At 42.8% G+C, this 13,250-nt stretch overlaps 1 protein-coding gene across 3 annotated transcripts; it reads right to left on the minus strand.

Moving 5' to 3' along the window:
• Nucleotides 1-137: 137 nt before the first annotated feature.
• On the minus strand, nt 138-12,514 carry LOC120574452. 3 transcript variants are annotated; one of them, XM_039824725.1, is made up of 6 exons: nt 12,378-12,514; nt 7,015-7,047; nt 3,351-3,616; nt 3,100-3,270; nt 2,207-2,399; nt 138-301 (listed from the first exon to the last, which is right to left on the minus strand). In XM_039824725.1, the coding sequence occupies exons 3-6, from the start codon at nt 3,498-3,500 to the stop codon at nt 189-191; spliced, it is 627 nt and encodes a 208-aa protein (XP_039680659.1). In that variant the 5' UTR covers nt 3,501-3,616; nt 7,015-7,047; nt 12,378-12,514; the 3' UTR covers nt 138-188. The 3 variants fall into 3 exon arrangements, with proteins under 3 accessions (XP_039680659.1, XP_039680658.1, XP_039680657.1); XM_039824724.1 differs by lacking the exon at nt 12,378-12,514 and adding an exon at nt 11,756-11,815 and having other exon boundaries at nt 3,351-3,618; XM_039824723.1 differs by lacking the exon at nt 12,378-12,514 and adding an exon at nt 7,794-7,830 and having other exon boundaries at nt 3,351-3,618.
• Nucleotides 12,515-13,250: the final 736 nt, after the last annotated feature.

Raw genomic sequence — 13,250 nt, forward strand, 5'->3', positions numbered from 1 at the left:
TGTACTACAGAGGAGAAATCATCTCTTTTATGGAAGTCAGACAATCAAGGAATAATGAGCCACTTTTACCTTCATTACAATGTTCATCCTTTAAGTAAAACATCATCAAACCAGACAAAAGTCACGGAAATGCCAGGATCATATATTTAATGTCGGTGTTGTGCAGTGTATAATTGTTGTAATGTGTGTCAGTAGAGTCTGAGTGCAGAGCAGTCTGTCTCCCAGCGCCTCGCTGCCCACAGCAGCTTGTCTCTGGACCGTCTCCTAGGCTCACCTGGACCGTTCGTCTGCCTCTGTTCACCTGAAGACAGGTTTTGTTCACATTGTATTTTATTTAAATGTGATATTTTAAGGAAAAGCCATAAATAATCTGTTGTTATAGACCCAATGACCTTTGCCAGACCCTCCTCCAAAGCACGCTGAAGGAGGGTCTGCCTACTCCACATAGCATTTGGGGATGGGAGGAAAACGTGCTCTGGTTTATTGACATTTCTTTAAACCAATCAGAATCGTCATGGGTAGTGCAAAACTCTGCAAAGAGCCGCTGCAAAAAGTTGTGCGGGAGAAAACTCAGATTGGAAAGATAGTCTAGCTAGCTGTCTGGATTTACTCTGCAGAGATCTGAGGAGCAGTTAACCATAGTCCTCATAAATCCACCAAATTTAAAATTCCAACACAAAGAAAGCAGAAGGAAACGGAAAATACATGCATCCGGCTGAATTTCCTTCAGCACCGGAGTAATCCAGGAAGAGGAACGCAAAGGATATAGACTACTTCATCACAAACTCATATAAAATGCTGGAAATGAAGTTTTTCTCGTTGATTAGGAACATTATATATCGATAAGAACGTTTATCCTAATATTCTGTGTGTTGGCCACAAATTTAAAGGTCCCATGGCATGAAAATTTCACTTTGAGGTTTTTTAACATTAATATATATTCCCCCAGTCTGCCTATGGTCCCCCAGTGGCTAGAAATGGTGATAGGTGTAAACTGAGCCCTGGGTATCCTGCTCTGCCTTTGAGAAAATGAAAGCTCAGATGGGCCGATCAGGAATCTTCCCTTTATGACGTCATAAGGGGAAAGGTTACCTCCCCTTTCTCTGCTTTGCCCGCCCAGAGAATTTGGCCCGCCCATGAGAAAGATAGAGACATCATGGCTTGCAAACAAGCGAAGCATGGCAGTTGGTCAAGGCCACACCCCCACCCTCCACCTTGCCTCCCCTCTCTCGTCCTCAATAGCATTTAAAGCTACAGACACAGAAATGGCACATCCTAAGGAAAGCTCATTGTGGGACTGGCTCTAGTGGCTGTAATTCTGCACCAAGGCTGAATTTCGGGAAAGAGACTTCAGATACAGTATTAGGGGACCACTAAGGCCTATATAAAAGCATCCAAAAAGCAGCATGTCACAGGACCTTTAAATGAAGTGTTGCGGTTTCACACTGTGACCACTGGAGGACAGTGAATACACTCAGATGAGCTGTCAAGCTTTTATCATATACTACTTTCAAAATTAAAAAGTGAATCAAAAGACACCGATGTTTTTAACATTCTGATCAACACCAAGTATGTAAATAAAAGTGGACAAAACATTCACAAAGTGGTATTTTTTATTTATTGCAGGGCTGTTTGTTGCATTAAATTGCAGGGCTTCATAATGTTTTAATATTACTAGTGATGCATCCAAAGAATAATTATAATAATATTCATAGTATAAATATCTGTCTTATTCCAACTACATAGCGTGTGAGTTGTAGTGAATAATCTTGTTTATTGTTCTCTACTTTCAGACATGCAATGAACTGGAAAGTATCATGTTTGAATTATTTAGGTGAAATGTAACCCATTCAATCAACCAAAATTTACTTTTTCATCCTCCAGCCAAAGGACAAATTTTGTTCCAGCCGTTGTTTTTTTGGCTGGTGAGTAAAGCAAATCTACCAGCCACTTGCATATTTTACCAGCATTTGGCTGGTGGATGGTGGTGATCACCCTGGGTGTCATGTTACCAGAAAAATAGTCCCAACCCAAATCATCTGTCTAAACCTCTCATTACACAAGTGATGCCAAGGCTGACACAGACTAGAAGTCAAGAGCAATTTAATTTGTATTCTGATGTAGCTGGTTGAAATGGATTACATGGACTTTTGAAAGAAAGTGATAAATATTCACATGTACATTTATGCTGCAGAGTTCACCCTACCTGTCAGTATGTTGTGTTGGTGCCACTGTGTTGGTCTGCCGCCAGCCAGTTGTGGCGAGCTGTCAATTACTGGGGGTGTGTACCCTGCTTTGTAGGTGGTCCGAAAATCAGATGGATCCTGTGGGTTGGTTATCTCTCTGACGGCCTGGCCACTGCAATACCGAGCCCAGTTTTCCACCTTTGGGTCGGTTCTCTGGAGCAAGATGGAGGCACAGAAGGGTGTGAGGGACCAAAGGTGTTGTGTCTCTTAAAAAATGGGTTTTATTTACTGAATGAACTGATTGTGATGAATTAAGCCAAGATATTAAAAGGTCCATAGAAACACCACAACCCAATGGTCTTTATACATAAACAATTAAATAAGAGAAAGACACTTCTCTGACCACTAGATCTAACAAATAGAAAGACTGATACAGGGCTGGCAATGCTGGTCTTATTTGCCATTACTATACTTCGTTTTTGGTGTAACTTTATTGTTCATATCCATGTTTACTAGCTAGCAGTCTTCTTCATCCTGGCACATTGATGCATATCTTGTTTGCAGCATGGAGCACCAGAGCCAATATTTAACATTTATTTAAATCATATTAAAATATAAATATAATTTCAAGAGTGTCCTGGCTAATCTAGGCACCAACAACAACAATGTGTTACAGACAAACAACAAAAGACAAATACATTTTTAAAAAATGCCACAAAATCAGAAATAATCAGATTATAAAATCTCTTATAGAATCATATAACATATTTAGTTATAGAAAGAACCTAAATACCACCTTCAAACAACCCCAAAGCTGTCAGAAACCATAAAGATGCATAAAAGGTATGCCTGGAGTGATTGTGATGTATTCCTGATGTAATGTTTGCAGTTTTGCATTTCACTGTAACCTTACCGGCGTGATGTGTTTGGGCCTGTGCACGTCATTAGTGTGTGACTGCAGCGGACACTGCAGCGGTGTGGAGATGTTACTAAGATCCAGCTGGGTCCGATGCTGTGAGGGGAAGCTGGGATCTCTCAGATGGAAGATCAGAGGACGTCCATCAGCCGACCTTCCAGAATAACTCTGACAAACATGAAGACACAAAATGATGAAAAGACTACTGAAAATGTATTCATCTGTCAGTTATTAACAGTGGGCTGCACCTGGTTGTGGGTGGTGGTGTAGCAGGGTGCTGTGTCACCCAAGTTTAGGGTGCTCTGATGCAGATGCCTTGATCTGGAGTTCTTCACTTTCCCTCGACACTGCCAACCATGATGGGCCAACCTCTGGTCACCATTCATCAGACTGTTCATCTCGGCCAAAGCTTCTGAGGGTTTATTTGCTTGTCTGAATCATAGACTCTAAAAATGTTCTACTATGGTCTCTAATACAGTAGAGAAGGAAATGGGTGCACAGTTCCTAATTGAATCTCTTGAGAGAGAGAGAGAGAGAGAGAGAGAGATACATTATAAATATAAAAATTCTGTAAACTAAGAATGCTTTCAAAGATGGAAGTGTTAATAGTTTATTTTCATCAATTAACAAAATTCAGTGAATGAACAGAAGAGAAATCTAAATCAAATCAATATTTGGTGTGACCACCCTTTGCCTTCAACACAGCATCTTCTAGGTACACTTGCACAAAGTTTTTGAAGGAACTCGGCTGGTAGGTTATTCCAAACATCTTGGAGAACTAACACCAGATCTTCTGTGGATAGGCTTCCTCAAATCCTTCTGTCTCTTCATGTTATCCCAGACAGACTCGATGATGGTGAGATCAGGGCTCTGTGGGGGCCATGGCATCACTTTCAGGACTTCTTGTTCTTTTTTACACTGAAGATAGTTCTTAATGACATTGACTGTATGTTTGGGGTTGTTGTCCTGCTGCAGAATAAATTTGCGGCCAATCATACGCCTCCCTGATGGTATTGCATGATGGATAAGTATCTGCCTGTATTTCTCATAATTAAGGACACCATTAATCCTGACCAAATCTCCAACTCCATTTGCAGAAATGTAGACCCAAACTTGCAAGGAACCTCCACCATGCTTTACTGTTGCCTGCAGACACTCATTATTTTACCGCTCTACAACCCTTTGGCGAACAACCTGCCTTATGCTACAGCCAAATATTTCAATATTTGACTCATCAGTCCAGAGCATCTGCTGCCATTTTTCTACACCCCAATTCCTATTTTTCGTGTATAGTTGAGTTGCTTGGCCTTGTTTCAATGTCGGAGGTATGGCTTTTGGCTGATATGGTATGGCTCCATGAAGACCACTTCTGGCCAGACTTTGGATGGGTGTACCTGGGTCCCAATGGTTTCTGCCAGTTCTGAGCTGATGGCACTGCTGGACATCTTCCGATTTCGAAGGAAAATACAGTGCCTTGCGAAAGTATTCGGCCCCCTTGAACGTTTCGACCTTTTGCCACATTTCAGGCCTCAAACATAAAGATATAAAACTGTAATTTTTTGTGAAGAATCAACAACAAGTGGGTCCCAATTATGAAGTGGAACGAAATTCATTGGCTATTTCAAACTTTTTTAACAAATAAAAAACTGAAAAGGTGGTGGTCAGAAATTATTCAGCCCCTTTACTTTCAGTGCAGCAAACTCTCTCCAGAAGTTCAGTGAGGATCTCTGAATGATCCAATGTTGACCTAAATGACTAATGATGATAAATAGAATCCAGCTGTGTGTAATCAAGTCTCCGTATAAATGCACCTGCTCTGTGATAGTCTCAAAAGAGGTGGGGAGCGGAGAAAACATCATAAAGAATAAAAGGAACACACCAGGCAGGTCCGAGATATTGTTGTGGAGAAGTTTAAAGCCGGATTTGGATACAAAAAGATTTCCCAAGCTTTAAACATCCCAAGGAGCACTGTGCAAGCGATAATATTGAAATGGAAGGAGTATCAGACCACTACAAATCCGAAGACCCGGCTGTCCCTCTAAACTTTCAGCTCATACAATGAGAAGACTGATCAGAGATGCAGCCAAGAGGCCCATGATCACTCTGGATGAACTGCAGAGATCTACAGCTGAGGTGGGAGACTCTGTCCATAGGACAACAATCAGTCGTATACTGCACAAATCTGGCCTTTATGGAAGAGTGGCAAGAAGAAAGCCATTTCTTAAAGATATCCATAAAAGTGTCGTTTAAAGTTTGCCAAAAGCCACCTGGGAGACACACCAAACATGTGGAAGAAGGTGCTGTGGTCAGATGAAACCAAAATCAAACTTTTTGGCAACAATGCAAAACGTTATGTTTGGCGTAAAAGCAACACAGCTCATCACCCTGAACACACCATCCCCACTGTCAAACATGGTGGTGGCAGCATCATGGTTTGGGCCTGCTTTTCTTCAGCAGGGACAGGGAAGATGGTTAAAATTGATGGGAAGATGGATGGAGCCAAATACAGGACCATTCTGGAAGAAAACCTGATGGAGTCTGCAAAAGACCTGAGACTGGGACGGAGATTTGTCTTCCAACAAGACAATGATCCAAAACATAAAGCAAAATCTACAATGGAATGGTTCACAAATAAACATATCCAGGTGTTAGAATGGCCAAGTCAAAGTCCAGACCTGAATCCAATCGAGAATCTGTGGAAAGAACTGAAAACTGCTGTTCACAAACGCTCTCCATCCAACCTCACTGAGCTCGAGCTGTTTTGCAAGGAGGAATGGGCAAAAATGTCAGTCTCCGATGTGCAAAACTGATAGAGACATACCCCGCACTTTACAGCTGTAATCGCCAGCAAAAGGTGGCGCTACAAAGTATTAACTTAAGGGGGCTGAATAATTTTGCACGCCCAATATTTCAGTTTTTTATTTGTTTAAAAGGTTTGAAATATCCAATAAATTTCGTTCCACTTCATGATTGTGTCCCACTTGTTGTTGATTCTTCACAAAAAATTACAGTTTTATGTCTATGTTTGAGGCCTGAAATGTGGCAAAAGGTCGAAAAGTTCAAGGGGGCCGAATACTTTCACAAGGCACTGTAAGCTTGATGTGTTTTTCAGCTGCTGCACTAAGTTTCCTTGGCCAACCACTGCGTCTACGATCCTCAACGTTGCCTGTTTATTTGTGCTTTTTCAAAAGAGCTTGAACGGCACATCTTGAAACACCAGTCTGCTTTGAATAATGTGTCTGGGAGAGACGTTGCTGATGCAGTATAACTACCTATACACTATAATTGATTGATCATACACCTGACTACAGTCCTACAAAATCCCTGACTTTTTGCAAGTACCTATAAGAATTGATGCTGGTTTGAAGGCAGAGGGTAGTAACACCAAATATTGATGTGATTTAGATTTTTCTTTTGTTCGCTCACCTTGCATTTTGTAAATTGATACAAATAAACAATCATTATTTATATTTTTTAAAGCATTCTTAGTTTACAGCATTTTTTCACAGCTGCCTAAGACTTTTGCACAGTACTGTATCTTAAAAAGATTCAGTTAATTCACTGACATACACCTGTTTCTGTGATCAATCTTAATTAAGCACAAAGGTGGAGATCCTATAGGTGTCTTTAATCTTACCATATTCTCTAAATATGTTGCACTCAGTCATTGACTACTGAGCAAAATGCTGACATATAATACATCTATAATCAAAGCTTTACAGATATGAATCAATAGAAATCAAATCACAGAGATCAGTGGCTGTCTTTGAATGCAACATTTGAAAGTCAAAATGAAATCCGTTTTGAAAATAAAATATAAAATATCTAACAGAGCAAAAAAATAAAGAGCACAATAAAGAAATTAGGTGAATCAATGATGATACCTTCATCGTCTGCTGTGTTGTTACTTACCAGATAAGTCAGGCTGCATCTGTGGAAACTTTGCTGTCATGGTGACAAGAAAACAAGAAAGCTGAAGTGTGAATTTACACCATTCAAACATACACATTATAAATGAGTCCAAGTTTACTTTTGAAGTGTTTGTTAATCAGTCATACCCTCATTCTGGAAGACTGCATTGTTTTTTCTTATTGGAAAATCTATATAGGTACTCATTAACAGTGGTGGAAAATAACATTTAACAATAAAAGTACATTTACTAATGTACTTTGTTACATTTTTGAGGTACACGAGCTGTCCTTGAGTAGATCCATTTTCTGTTACTTAATACTTCTGCTCCACCATATTACAGAGGAAAATTACCAGATATAATAACTAGTTAGTTAATCAGATTAAGATTGAACATAAAAATTATCAGATTATAAAATATGATGCATTGCCATTGAATAAATTAACCAATAGTATATTATAAAGCATGTATAATAAACAAGGTAAATGTTTCAATGTTAATGCATCAATAACAATACAATAATAATAATACAATAATATAAGTGTGTAACATTGACAGTGGGGATTCTGCATAAAGAGTACATATAGGCTACTTTTTCAATACCTTTCTTAGTTTATTTTCAATTATATCTATATATATATATATATATATATATATATCTAAAATCCATCTCCAACCGACGTGAGAGGACGCTGGCGCTGGTTATTCGCCGCTTCTCCGTCTGCTATTCATCTGCTATTCGTCTGCTATTCTCTTGTGTTTGTGTTCGCTGTACCCCTACCTCTGGACAGCCTCTGTACCTCTGGACAGTCTCTCTGCTGGTTCCCGAAGCCGCCTCGGGGGTCCTTTGACCGGACTCTTGCCTCGTCGGTTAGCCTAGCTAGCTGCCCCGTTCACCAAACGCGTGGCGGCAAATCCTAGCTGCTGCGGCTAACCCGATTGCTGACCTCCTCCTCATAGGCAACCTCCACCAGATGCGGACGCGACCAAGACTAAACATTCCTCTCCTTCGGTCATGCTGTGGATCATTTTGGCAATCACCTCATTCATCCATCTCCACCTCCACCTCTGTGCTCCTAGCCCACGGCTAACCACTATCACGGAGCTCTCCGTCCCTCCGCTCGGCATCATGATCAAATATTCAACTCTGCAACTGGTCCAATTCGTCAACTACTCCATTCCATCCTGCATCCCAGTCATCAAACAGCTCGGACTTCTACGTCGACGCCGTTACATCCACAGAAGCTCTCGCCGCAAGTTTGTTTTCTTCCACCACGGACAATCCATTCCATCCATCTGGTCACCTGCACGCTCTGTTGCACCTGTCCCACGTCATCTGAATGCTTCACCCACTGGTTCACATAGGGCTGAACGCATCATCAGGCTACACAGAAAACCCGGACCGGACTACAGTGCTTTCCCCACTTCACATACACTCAATCATACTCTCCAATCATTTGCTAATCGGCTCACTGTCCCCCCTCAACTGCAATACCCCCACACCCCAACGACCACACGCACTGCTAACCGGGACAACCTCAGATCTCTCCAGCCTGCCCCCATCCCACCACCCTCTCACCATGCCAACTTTGCCCTCCTCAACACCCGATCGCTCAACAATAAAGCCCCTGTCCTCCATGAACTAATCCTCGACAACACTCTTGACTTCCTTCTGCTCACCGAAACCTGGCAACAACCCAACGACTTCTTCTCCCTCAACCAAGCATCCCCCCCTGGCTACAACTACATCTGCAAACCCCGCCCCTCCCACCGTGGAGGTGGCCTCGCCGTCATTTTCAATCAGAACTTCCGGATCACAGAACTCACCCTCCCCTCAGTATCATCGTTTGAATATCTCGCCTTCAAAACTCTTTCCTCCATGACAGTCATCCTCATTTACCGACCCCCCAACCCAAATCCCTCCTTCCTCTCTGATTTTACTGAACTCCTCACACTAGCCTCATCTCTCTCCACGTCTGCTGCTACTCGGTGACTTAAACATCCACATGGACTCCCCCACATGCAAGCTCTCATCAGAATTCAAAATTTTACTGGATAACTTCTCTCTCACCCAACATGTCACATTCCCCACCCATGAAAAAGGTCACATCCTCGACCTGGTCTGCTCCACCAACCAACCAGTGCTCGACCTCCATCCATGCCTCTTTCCCCTCTCTGATCACAAACTGATACGGTTCACCATCCCTTCTCCAACCCCACGCCCCCGCCTCCTCAGAGAAATCACCTTCCGCAACCTCAAATCTATCAATCCCCACCATCTCTCTGACCTGCTCTCCACCACTCTCCACCTGGACTCAACCCTCACCTCACCCGATGACCTCACAGACCACCTCAACTCCACCTTGTCTACCTCCCTCAACACCCTGGCCCCCCTCAAAACAAAACTCGTCACTTTTAACACCTCTTCACCCTGGTACACACCTGCACTCCGAAAAATGAAACAAACTGGCCGCCAACTTGAACGTCTGACAAAGAAATCATCCCTCACAGTCCATCATGAAGCCTATAAATCCCATCTCATCGCCTACAAAGATGCCCTCATTGCTGCCAAATCTGCCTACCTCTCCACCATCCTCACCGACCCCTGCCAAAACCCCAGAACCCTCTTCTCCACATTGAACAACCTCATCAAGCCTCGGACCAACAGCCTCCTTACCTCTACTCCGGATCTCTGCAACTCATTCCTCCACTTTTTCACTGACAAAATCAATCTCATTTACAAATCCCTATCCCCTGTATCTGACCTTCCAGGATCTACTCCAGCACCTACCTTGGACCCTCCTCTCTCCATCCCTCCAGACCTCCCGACCCCTCCTCCACACTTCCTCCTCTCCCAGTTTAACCCAGTCACTCCTCCTGAAATCTCCAAACTCATCAGCTCTTCCAAACCCCACTACCTGCTCCCTTTGACCCCCTCCCTACTCCACTTCTGAAGTCCTGCCTCCCGGTCCTATGCCCCTACCTCACTAACCTCTTCAACTCCTCACTGTCCCTTGGAACTGTCCCTCTGCTTTCAAAACTGCCGCTGTCACCCCAATCCTTAAAAACCTGGTCTGGATCCCTCCTCTCTCAACAACTACCGCCCAATATCCAACCTCCCCTTTCTGTCTAAAACCCTGGAACGCATAGTCCGCCTCACACAACTACAAACCCATCTTCTTGCCAATAACCTATCCGAACCTCTCCAATCTGGTTTTCGCCCCTACACAGCACAGAAAAACCGCTCTCCTCAAAGTCCTCAACGACCTCCTCACCTTTGCTGACACCGGTTCCCTCAACATCCTCATCCTCCTCGACCTGAGTGCAGCCCCGATACTGTGAGCCATAACATCCTGCTCACCAGACTCAAAGACCTCGGTATCGACGGTACTGCACTCCAGCTGGCTCCACTCCTACCTTTCCAACAGATCCCATTTCATCTCTCTCCACAACCACACCTCTGCCACAGCCACAGTCACTCAAGGTGTTCCCCAAGGCTCCGTACTTGGCCCCCTCCTCTTCATCATCTACATCCTCCCTCTTGGTCAGATACTCCGCCACTTCAACCTGGACTTCCACTTCTATGCTGACGACACCCAGATCTACCTCAGCACCAAATCCCCCCACAATCCTCCCCTCTCCCACATCAACTCCTGTCTGTCAGCTATTAAAACCTGGATGCAACACAACTTCCTCAAACTCAACAGCGACAAAACAGAATTCCTTCTGATCGGCTCCAAATCCACACCTCAGCAAAACCAATAACCCCACTCTCACCATCGACGGCACCATTGTTCCCCCCATCTCCCCAGGCCCGCAACCTTGGCGTATTCTTTGATTCCACCCTCTCCCTTTGAGCCTCACATCCGTCAAGTCATTAAAACCTCCTTCTTTCACCTCCGCAACATCGCCAAAATCAGACCCTCTCTCACACCCCCGCTGCAAAGACTCATTCACGCCTTCATCTCCTCCCGGACTGGACTACTGCAACTCACTTCTCCTCGGCATCAGCTCTACCAACATCAACCGACTCCAACTGGTCCAGAACTCAGCCGCCCGCCTCATTACCTGCTCCAAATCCTGGCACCACATCACTCCAGTCCTAAAACAACTCCACTGGCTTCCCATTTCCCACCGGATCACCTACAAAATCCTGGTCCTCACCTATAAAGCCCTCCACCATCTGGCCCCCCATACCTCACTGACCTCCTCTCCTTACCAACCCTCACGGCCCTCAGATCCACCTCCGCCGCGTCTCCTCTCCATCCAAAAGTCCAACCTGCGCTGTTTTGGGGACAGAGCCTTCTCCAGAGCAGCTCCCAGGCTCTGGAACTCCCTCCCCAAGAGATCCGCACCTCTGAGTCCCTCACCATCTTCCAGTCCCCGCCAAGACCCATCTCTTCACCTCAGCCTACCCATAGTCCACCTGCCCCCCTCCCTTTTTCATCTGTATCTTGTTTTGTTCTACTTGTTTTGTTTGCTCGTTTTGTTTTGTTATGTTTTTATAATCTACCCTGCCCTGTAAAGCGACTTTGAGTCCATGAAAAGCGCTATATAAATTCAATTTATTATTATTATTATTATTATTATATATATATATATCTATATATATATATCTATATATATATATCTATATATATATATATATATTTGCTTTGCCTAGTAATATTATTTTTTATGTTATAAATACATATTAAATAATATTATATATTATTTGTTTGCTTGATGCTGCTGCTCGCCCACCTGCAGCCGCAAGAGGAACTGCAGGGTTGGACTGTGAAAGGGAAACCACCGGCGTTCGTGCATCAATATTCATCTCTCGGTCACCCTCCTCCTCCTAGGTTCGGTTAACAATACACTGTTTCTTTGGCAATATTGAAGGTTAGGCTGTTTCTCGTTCGTCGAAATGGCGTCTAACGGTAAGAAAACCGTTCCCTTCTGTGCTTAGCTAAATAACGTTATCGATGTTTTAACAGTGAAGGTTAACAAGCTAACGTTTGTAACGTTAACGTTAGCTAGCTAGTGACAAGACGCCGGTTAGTGGTAAATGTTGGTTATAACGTGAGCTAGCTGCTAATTATATCTGTTTAAATTAACGTCACTGCTTAAAGACGTTTTATTTTTAGATCACTCAGTTAGAATATCAAAGGACATCACCACATCGCTTCTCCGATCGGAAGAAGGCTAACTAGCACTGACATAACTAGCTAGCTAGCTATGTGTTGTAACCGTAAAGCTAGGTACCATTTAGCTTAACAGGCTCCTTGCTTTTAGCTAGCTATATCCCTTGTGCCCATGGTTAAAAGACCTGTGCTGTGCCACTGGCATAGACAGTATATAAGAAGGCCACTGGCCATGCACTGACCCAGTTTCAGAGGGCGGCCAAGATCATCATCATTTTCTTCTTCTTCTTCTTCATTATGGCAGTTTAGACGCTACTAGGCGTAATGTTATTAGCATGATGCTCAGATCCTTTACTACAATAAAAGTACTAATACCACACTGTGAAAATACCCCACTACAAGTACAAATCCTTAACGTTACTTAAGTAAATGTATGAAAGTATTATCATTGTGCAGTAAAATGTTCCTTGTCAGTGTTTTACTATTTATAGATGATGTTTCTGGATTAATATTACTGTTGCATTAATGTGTGTGTGTTGCATTTGCTGCTGTAGAGCAATGCATCATATTCTAGAAGATCATATGTTTGTAAAGTAATTAAACTGTCAGACAAATGTAGTGGAGTAAAAAGTACAATGTTAACCTCTGAGATGTAGTGGAGTAAATGTATAAAGTAGCAGAAAATGAAAATACTCAAGTAAATTACAAGTAGTAGCCTACCTTGAGTAAATGTACTTTGGTACTTTCCAACACTTGTTAGATGTTTGTTTACACTTAATACATGTCTTTTTCTTATTAATAAAAAAAACCCCACAACAAACGGCATGTTTTAAAAAGCCGCTTGTCTAACAAATCGAATATTCTAACAGTTTCAGCTACTTTATTACACTGCTGGTTAATTTTTCATCGCACTGTATTTATGTGTTGGAAGATAATGCTATTATTTTAATAATGGGCATTATTATATTATTTCTGTTGGGTTAGACTGCAGCCCATATTTGCCAAACAGAAACCAGCATCACACTGATTTATTTGTACTATCTTTAAAATGTACTGTTATTGAGGGGGGATTCCAATGTGAAAGATGCTTCGTAGCATTTGGATCAGTACTATCA

Source organism: Perca fluviatilis, chromosome 15 (assembly GCF_010015445.1).
Source record: "Perca fluviatilis chromosome 15, GENO_Pfluv_1.0, whole genome shotgun sequence".
NCBI lineage: Eukaryota > Metazoa > Chordata > Actinopteri > Perciformes > Percidae > Perca > Perca fluviatilis.

Bases quoted from the DNA above. Each gene is read 5' to 3' on its own strand.
- LOC120574452 (XM_039824725.1), bottom strand. From the start codon at position 3,500: ATGAACAGTCTGATGAATGGTGACCAGAGGTTGGCCCATCATGGTTGG. The intron at 2,400-3,099 runs GTAAGGTTACAG...ATCTTGCTCCAG, and splicing joins GGCCCAAACACATCACGCCG to AGAACCGACCCAAAGGTGGA. The intron at 302-2,206 runs GTAGGGTGAACT...ACCTGTCTTCAG, and splicing joins CCAACACAACATACTGACAG to GTGAACAGAGGCAGACGAAC.